At 56.1% G+C, this 9,430-nt stretch overlaps 1 protein-coding gene across 1 annotated transcript; it reads left to right on the top strand.

The window, feature by feature from the left end:
* The first annotated feature begins 5,150 nt into the window (after positions 1 to 5,150).
* Positions 5,151 to 9,192, top strand: SLITRK3 (SLIT and NTRK like family member 3). The gene has a single exon (XM_062499161.1). It carries the CDS (start codon positions 5,151 to 5,153, stop codon positions 7,980 to 7,982), a length of 2,832 nt encoding a protein of 943 aa, XP_062355145.1. The 3' UTR covers positions 7,983 to 9,192.
* Positions 9,193 to 9,430: the final 238 nt, after the last annotated feature.

The raw sequence follows: 9,430 nt of genomic DNA, 5'->3' as shown, positions 1-9,430 counted from the left end.
TCTCTCCCTGGAGCAGCGGGCTGGCAGCTCTGCCACCCAGGAGATCCCACCAGGGATCAATGAGCAGCACATCCTGCTGGGGACTCCCTGCTCCCCCTGCCACCCTGGGCTTCCCAAGCTTCTCTGACTGCCCAGCAGGGCTGGCCAGGGCTTTTGGGCAGAAGTGCAGCTGGAGCTGTGTCCAAACCCTCCCAACACTCGGACTCAGCGGCTCCAAACTACTCCCAACCTTAACAAAACACAGTGAGCCGGGAAGCAGCTCCCATTTGTAATAATTACAGCAGAGTTTCCCTCGCCCTTGCACTATTTATTTCTTTTACCCTTGCCATGGATTGCTGGAGACAGAGAGACTATTAAAGCTCAGAATATCTCTTTCTGGATGGGCAGGGCAAGCTTTGGGAGAAAACTCCCTCTTTTCTCTCCACCATTGCCACTTCTGCTGGGAAGGGGAGGGGAGGGGATGGTTCCCACTGCAGGCTGCCTGGAGCTCTCAGTGCCTGCTGAGCAGGGACTGCAGCGGGGGGAACACTCTCCTCTGGTGGAAACAGAACCTTGTAAGGATATTCCTGCAAGGCACAATAATCGCCCAAATAGCCACATCTAAGTTGGGTCTCCCTCCCTCATTCTCACAAGAAAAGATGAATTTCAGTGACGACAACTGAGGCTGGCAAGGGGCAGCCAAAGGGCACCTGCCAGCTCCCACCCTGCTGACAGCATGCCCACAGCTCCAGGATGGGCTTTGGCAAGGAGATAGCTCGCTTGCCGATAATAATAATTATCATTAATAACCGAATGACGTCCTAATCTTGGTTACATCAGCCGTACCCTTCGCTGGAGCTGCTGCCCATCACACTCACACCGGTCCTGTCCCCAGCAGGGCGTGTGGAGCAGAGACACAGGGCCCGGGAGCTGCTGTGCCTGGAGGGAGATGCTGGGGATGGCCCGCGGTGACTTCTGCCTCCTGGCTGAGGGGACAAGGGGACATGGCCTGGACAAACCTCGGGAGAGCCGCCTCTCCCTGTCGATTTGAGTCTCCTCAGCCCTCTGGGAAACCGCAGGACATAAAGGATGAAAAGGGAGGTGCGGGACCATCCTCCTCCTCCTGCCCCGGGGCATCCCTCGCGGCTGTCCCGTGTCACAGCCGGGCAGGGGGCACAGGGGTGTCCGTGTGTGCCGGGGCCGGCCCTGCCTGCGGGGGGACCCGGCGGGATGTCCGTCCATCCCCGCAGCGCTCCCTGGTCCGCATTCCAGGGCCATCCCTCCCCAGCCCCCCCTCTGTCAGCCCCTCTGCACAACCCGACGGCAGGAACCCTGGCAAGGAAAACGAACCATATTCGGGGGCATTTAGGGAAAGTTGCAAGGTCGGGGCTGCCCTCCCGCACCCCGAAACTGCCCCACGGGCGGCATCCATGGGGGCGGGGGGCTGCCCCCAAACCCAGCGGGGTTTGCTCCCTTAGGTCTCTTTCCCGAGTTGCTGCCAAACCCTCCGTGCGAGCTTGTTGCAAGAACAAACTGTTGTGATTCCCCCCTTTGGCCCTTTTATTTCCCCCGCCTCCCCCCCCCCCCCCCCACTCCATTCCGAGCGGGGGGTGTCAGTGCACAGAGCCTGCCGTACCCCATGTCGCTCCCGCGTCAGAAAATGAATGATGCAGCAATTTAATTAGGAGGGAGCGGTGCGTCCATATTGCACCGGTGGAGGAGAGCTCGGCAGCCGGGGGAAGATGGTGCGTGCCCGCGGGCGCGGAGGCTGCGCCCCTGCCCGCGCAGAGCGGCCCCGGGGCGGCGGGACCCCGCGGAGCCCTCCGCACCTCCCGCCCGCACCCGCGGCTCTGCCCCTCAACTTTTTGCTACCGAGCCGCGGTTCCAGTTAAGTCTCTCCCGGCCGATTCACCGCGGGGTGCGGGAGGGGGACTGAGGTTCCGCGCGGAGCTGGGGGTGCGGGATGCCCGGGAGTTACGCGGAGATCCGCGCCTATGTGCGCTCAGGGATGCGCAGGGCTGTGCGCGGGTGCGGGCAGCGGGGATGCGCGAAGCAGCGCGGGGCTCTTGCCCTGCCCGCAGCGCTTCTCTCCCGGCTGGCTGAGCCCGGGGCAGGCAGAGCCCGCAGCCCCCGAGCCCCCCCCGGAGCATCGCGCCCACCGACTCTCACCCGCGGGAGAACCCGCGCAGCCCTCCGCGGATCCCCGTTACCTGCGGCGGCTCCCGGGGCACCCCGGGAGCATGCGGGAGGTGCCGGGTGTCTCCCCGAGGTGTTGGGCTCTGCGGGAAGCTGCGGGATCCCGGCGAGGCTCGGGGCGGGAGCGGCCCCGGGTCGGGTGGGCAGCACCGAGCGGAGGAGGCGGTGGATGCGGGGACAGCGGGGCGGCCGGAGCGGGACCCCCGGGCTGCTCCCCGCCGCAGCCTTCGGCTGGCACTCGGAATCAGAGCAGCTTTGATTTCCTCCAGACTTGAGCTTTTTGTTCCCTATTTTTCCTTTTTTTTTTTTTTTTTTTTTTTTTTTTTTTTTTTTTTTTTTAGGGAAGGGGAGGGGGGTGGGTGCAAATTCTGCCCCATCCCGGCGGCTTTTTTCCTCTCTGATTCTTCTCAGTTTTTTCCTTCTCCAATCTGCTCGTTTCCCACTTCTCTTCCTCTCCGCCAACCAGCCCCCTCCTTCCCTCTCTCAAAAAAAAAAAAAAAAAAAGAATTAAAAAAAAAAGGCAAGGAAAAGAAAAAAAAAAACAAAAAAACTGTGTAGTCAGGGCTTCCCAAATGCGCGCCCCCGACCTGGAGCCGAGCGCGCCCCCTCCGTTTGTTCCCCTTCTTGAAGCTGATTTTCATGACGTGGAGGAGCCTGATCCAGGGCAGGAGCGGCAGCGCACACACACACAGACACACGCACGCACACACACACACAGACACACACACACACAGACACACGCACACACACACCGCCCCGCACACGCACACACACCGCCCCGCACCCGCGCACACCCGCGCACGCAGCGCACCGCGCTCCGCCGCCGCCGCGCCCCAGCGCCCGCTCCGCGCTGCCGCTGCTGCCCGGAGAAGGCGGCGGCGGCGCTGGAGCCTGCAGCAGCCCCTCTCCTCCCTCCTCCATTGAGTGTGCCAAACAGCAGCTCTGCATCCTAAAGAAGATCATTGAGGGGCTCATTGCATTCCCAGCACGTTTCAGGCTTGCTTTTTTTTTTTTTTTCCTCCTTTTTTTATTTTTTTTTTTTCCTTTTGCCTCAGCTTCAGCAGGAGTAGAGAGAGAGGGAGAGAGAGCCACAGAGAGGGAGAGGCAGAGAGAAACCAGCAATCTTTAAAGTCGAGCTTTCTTTTTTCCCCCCCTTCCTTTCTTTTTCTTTTTTTTTGGGGGGGTTCTTTTTTTGTTTGTTTGTTTTCCCCTTGGTTTTTTTTTTGGGTTTTTTTTTTTTTTTTTTTTTTTTTTTTGGTAACGATGTGCTAAAATCTCTCCTGCAAAGCGGTAAGTACAACCTTTCTGGATCCCTTTGTTTCCGCCTAGGGTCAAAGACACCCCCCTCTCCCAAAAAGAAGATATAATAATCCTCTTCATTCATTTTTTAATTTTTATTACAGCCCTTGCAGAAGAGAAAGAACTTAAGTGGCTAATATTTTGCAAAGGAGACTGAGAGATTGATACTGCAATATTGCTCTCGTCTCTCTCCCTTCTTCCCAATTAGATGCCGGTTTTAATTGCAGAGGGTATTTCTCTTTTCGTGCTTTCAACCATCTCCTCTTTCACACAGGGGAGGGTTTCATTTGCAAGTTGATCCTAAGGATTTCTGTTCCTCTGGCATTTCTCTCCCCTAAATGCATCTTTCTGCTCTTAAGTTTGCGGATGGGGGGCGATTTTTTCCTAGTTCTTACACGAGGAAGGCAAAAAGGACCTTTTTATTGGGAGATTGAGACTAGAAGCAATGATCGCTCCGAATCATTCTAATGGGCATTTCAGGGATTCAAGGAAGGCTGCATCACCACTGGTATTATTCCCATCCTTAGCGCTTCCCTGTGCCCATACATTTAAAATATCTGGTGAAAGGAAGGGTGAAACCATATGTTGAAGGATCTGCATCTCATTAGGGCAGTATTATTTTCATCTGATTGGAGAAGAATGGTGTCTTCATTCGCAATCGTGTATAGTAGGATAGAGAATTTATCGGCTGGTAAGTGTCAAGATATTTATTTTTCTTCCACTTTCAGCTTTTTAACCGGGTCTCCTGCTTGGTCCTGGGGGCACAAAATGCCCTAATCCAAGGCAGGCTGAGCGTTTCAATCCTAGGTGCCTCTTCGGCTGTCACTTCCCTTTAGATCTGCTGATCGCTTGGGCATGTGCTTTAGAAAGATTAATCATCTCTAAATGCTTTAATCAGCTAAAATGACTAATATGTGGTGTGTATTTATCTGATAATAAACCAGTTGCATTAATTCACCGGCGCATTTGGGAGGGTGGTTAACCCAATCAGGGTGGTTAACCATTTACTCCGGTAAAGACACTGTGGGGATTTCTGAGGGGAACCGTTCTGCCAGGGACATCAGCAAACCTCGCACATTCCGTGGAACTCGAGTGTGGAATACATCGAGCCGGGAGGGAGGGAGGGAGGGAGATTCGAGGGTGGAGGTTCAATAACTTTGGGAGTTTGCATGGATGAAGGATGTGGTGCGACACTGGGGGAATCTGCCCACGCTTGGTGTGTTCCCTCCCCCCCTCACACCCCCCCCCCCCCCCCCCCCGGAGGCGAGGCGGGCTGTGATGGCTCCCTGGGCTAAAATTGCACCCGGGGATGAGATCCGGGCAGCTCCAAAGCCTGGGAAACGTGGAGAGACGCAACACGTTCGGTGTGCTCGTGGTGCTGTGTGGGGCTGCATGTGCTGTCCTCTTTATAGGTGGCATTCGCCAAGGGGAGGGGAGCAAGGCAGGGCTGCTATCGCGTGATGGAGCCTCTAACATCTCTCCAGTATAAATCAGGGCAAGGCTTTCCCAGCCGACACCCCTGGAGTTGGTTGGGAACGTCTGCCCAACAATTGCTGAACTTTCCAGGAGCCCGACATGAGGCCAGCAGGTAGGGGCTTAGGAAAAAGGAGAGGGGCAGGGCAGAAATACTGAAATCTGTGTTTCTCTTCCCCTTGCAGTTCTGTAAACATCAACAAATGATGAAACCTTCCACGGCAGAGACGCTTCATAAAGGAAGGATGTTGTGGATAATTCTTCTAAGCACAATTGCTCTAGCATGGACTACACCTATTCCCTTGATAGAGGACTCGGAGGAACTGGATGAGCCCTGCTTTGATCCATGTTACTGTGAAGTGAAGGAGAGCCTTTTCCATATACATTGTGACAACAAGGGATTTATAAATATTAGTCAGATAACAGAGTCGTGGTCGAGACCTTTTAAACTTTATCTGCAGAGGAATTCCATGAGGAAATTGTACACCAACAGTTTTCTTCACTTGAACAATGCTGTATCTATTAACCTTGGGAACAATGCACTGCAGGACATTCAGACGGGGGCTTTTAACGGGCTCCGAGTTCTGAAGAGGTTGTATTTGCACGAAAACAAATTGGACATTTTCAGGAACGACACTTTCCTGGGTTTGGAAAGTCTGGAATATCTGCAGGCAGATTACAACGTCATTAAACGGATTGAAAGCGGGGCATTTCGAAACCTAAGTAAATTGAGGGTCCTTATCCTAAATGACAATCTTATCCCCATGCTTCCCACCAATTTATTTAAGTCTGTGTCCTTAACTCACTTGGACTTGCGGGGGAACCGCCTCAAAGTCCTTTCGTACCGCGGGATGTTGGACCACATTGGCAGGAGCCTGATGGAGATCCAGCTGGAGGAGAACCCGTGGAACTGTACGTGCGAGATTGTGCAGCTCAAGAGCTGGCTGGAGCGTATCCCCTACACTGCTCTGGTGGGGGACATCACCTGCGAGACACCCTTCCATTTCCACGGGAAGGACCTGCGGGAAATCAAAAGAAGCAAGCTCTGCCCCATGCTGTCTGACTCCGAGGTGGAAGCCAGCCTGGGCATCCCTCAGCTGTCCTCCAGCAAGGAGAACGCATGGCCTACGAAGCCTTCCTCCATGCTGTCCTCCTTCCATTTCACCGCTTCCTCTGTTGAGTACAAAACGTCCAACAAGCAGCCCAAGCCCACCAAGCAGCCCCGGGCGCCCCGGCCTCCCCCGACCCCCCGTGGCCTGTACCCCGGGCCCAACCAACCGCCCGTGGCTGCCTATCAGACCCGGCCCCCCATCCCCATCATCTGCCCCACCGGCTGCTCTTGCAGTTTGCACATCAACGACCTGGGCCTGACGGTCAACTGCAAGGAGCGGGGGTTCCACAACATCTCCGAGCTCCTGCCCAGGCCCTTGAACGCCAAGAAGCTGTACCTGAGCGGGAATTTGATCCAGAAGATCTACCGCTCCGATTTCTGGAATTTTTCCTCCTTGGATCTCTTACACCTGGGGAACAACCGGATCTCCTACGTGCAGGACGGGGCGTTCATCAACCTGCCGAACCTCAAGAGCCTGTACCTGAACGGGAACGACATCGAGCGGCTCACCCCGGGCATGTTCCGAGGCCTGCAGAGTTTGCATTACCTGTACTTCGAGTACAACCTGATCAGGGAAATCCAGCCGGCGGCCTTCAGCCTCATGCCCAACCTGAAGCTCCTCTTCCTCAACGACAACCTGCTCCGCACGCTGCCCACCGACGCCTTCGCCGGCACCTCCCTGGCGCGCCTCAACCTGCGCAACAACCACTTCCTGGCGCTGCCGGTGGCCGGGGTGCTGGAGCACCTGCACGCCATCGTGCAGATCGACCTGAAGCTCAACCCCTGGGACTGCACCTGCGAGCTGGTGCCGCTCAAGCAGTGGCTGGAGGCGCTCAGCTCCGTCAGCGTGGTGGGCGAGGTGCTGTGCGCCAGCCCCGAGCCGCTGGCCCGCCGCGACCTGCGCTCGCTGGAGCTGGCCGCGCTGTGCCCCGCCGCCCTGCGTCCCGCCGCCGCCTCGCCCCCCGCCGCCGCCGCCCCGCCGCCGCCCGCCGCCACCGGCGCGGCCGCCTACGAGCTGCCCCCGGCCGCCGCGGCCGCGGCCGTGCCGCTCTCCGTGCTCATCCTCAGCCTCCTCGTCCTCTTCTTCTCCGCCGTGCTGGTGGCCGCCGGGCTCTTCGCCTTCGTGCTGCGCCGCCGCCGGCGGAAGCTGCCGTTCCGCGGCCCGCGGGCGGAGGCGGCGGACCTGGGCGCGGTGCCGCTGCGCTGCCCGCGGCTCTTCCCCGAGGCCGGCGGCGGGGGCGGCGGGGGCGGCGGCGGGGGGGGGCCCGGGGAGCGGTCCCCGGAGAAAGCGCCCCCGGCGGGCCACGTCTACGACTACATCCCGCACCCGGTGACCCAGATGTGCAACAACCCCATCTACAAGCCGCGGGAGGAGGAGGAGGCGGCGGGCGGCGGCGGCGGAGAGGCGGCCGAGCTGCTGCGGGGCGGCGGCGGCGAGCGCGGCTTCGCCCACCCCGCCGCCCCGTCCGCCGCGCCGGAGCCGGGCAGCAGCTACCGCACCTTGCTGGAGAAGGAGCAGGAGTGGAGCCTGGCCGTGTCCAGCTCGCAGCTCAACACCATCGTGGCCGTGCACCCCCAGCACCCCGCGGGCGGAGGGCTGGCGGCGGGCGCGCTCGGGGCGGCGGCGGCGGCGGCGGGGGGAGCCCCGCGGGACCGCGACCGCCCGCCGCCCTGCGCCGTGGGGTTCGTGGACTGCCTGTACGGCACCGTGCCCAAGCTGAAGGAACTGCACGTCCACCCCCCCGGCATGCAATACCCGGACCTGCAGCAGGACGCCAGGCTGAAGGAGACCCTGCTCTTCGCGGCCGGCAAGGGCTTCCCGGACCACCAAACCCCCACAAGCGAATACCTCGAGTTAAGGGCCAAACTCCAAACCAAGCCGGATTACCTCGAAGTCCTGGAGAAGACCACGTACCGGTTCTGACCGCCGCCCCGCCGCCCGCCCGGCCCCGCCGCCCGCGAGCAGAGGATACAGCTGTGCGCTCTGCCCCGCCAGATGTGCGCGCTGCGGGGCAGGGCCCTTCTCAGATCAGTAATCGACGAAGTGCCTTCGCAGACTTTTGCCAGCAGATGTTAATCAATCATTATTTTTTATACTGAAACTGAGACTTTGACTGTGCCATGTCTAAAGGTATATTATTATTATTATTATATTATTATTATATTATTATTATCTGGGATCTTTGCACTGATCCTGATTAAGTAAACTCTATGTGTGTCTGTCTTTTTTTTTCTTTTTTATTTTCTTTATTCTTGTTTTCTTGTTGTTTGTTTTGTTCGTTGGCTCTTTTTTCTTTTCCTTTTTCCTTTTTTTTCCTTTTTTTTTTTTTTTTTTTTAAATTTCCATTGGCAGCAAACTTCCTTGATATTTTCCCTTGGAGGGGAGGGAGAGGGAAGATGGCATTTTCTGGCCTGCTTTCTTCTTGCCCATCATGGCACAGATTCTGTACATTTATTTAAAAGAGGAAAATAATAATAATAATGCAAAGAAGCAAACGAGTGCAGTTTGCTGCATGCCTGGAAACTGCAAGAGGGAAGGGAGGGGAGGGTCTTGCTCGAATGTCTCACTCTTGTCTCTCTCCCTCCCTCGCACGCACACTCGTCACCCTCACCCTCCGCGCACCCCCCGCTCGCTCAGCCCCTCCAGGGGGCTCGGTGGCCGCGGGGGGAATCCCGGGGAAAATCCCGGGGGCTGGGGGAAGCCACCCGGAGCCGAGCAGCCCAAAGGATGTCACCACGTGGCGCGCACACCTAGGGGATGCTCAGTGACACTTCATTATGACGCCATGGTTTTTTGGAGGACATCCGCACTTTTCCTAATAAAAGCGACATGCAAATATACAGAGAGGAAAAAAAAAAAGAAACAAAAAGAAAAAAAAAACCAACAAAAAAAAAACCAACCCAAAAGCTAATGGGCACCTCTCACTAACGGCTTTGTAGGAAGCACTTTTAATGTTTTCTCTCATGCACCCATACACGCACACGTGCACACACACACAAAGGTACAACAATGTGCATATATTTATTCTGTAATTTCAAGTGAATATAAATTGTAAAGGTAATGTTTAATCATTGTACAGTGATGCGTCTGATATAGCTTTCCTAATAAAACGTTTTGAAAAAAAATGCATATACATATATATATATATATATATACACCCCCCAAATATATATATATATATAGGAATACAAAGCTTGAACCTGAAATTTCAGCTTCCCCCACAGAGATTTCCTTTCCCCCCTCCATAACCTTGAAAGTTATTTTATTATTTTATTCGATGCACTGTGATGTTAACAGAGAAAAAAAAAAAAAAAAACAAACCAACCCTGTACAGCGCTTCTTGCCAAGATACCACCCGAGACTGTCACAAA

The sequence above is a fragment of the Cinclus cinclus genome, chromosome 10 (assembly GCF_963662255.1).
Source record: "Cinclus cinclus chromosome 10, bCinCin1.1, whole genome shotgun sequence".
NCBI classification, from domain to species: Eukaryota; Metazoa; Chordata; class Aves; order Passeriformes; family Cinclidae; genus Cinclus; species Cinclus cinclus.
The sequence above is the reverse complement of the archived record's forward strand: the minus strand, read 5'-3'. Positions and strand labels throughout refer to the sequence as shown.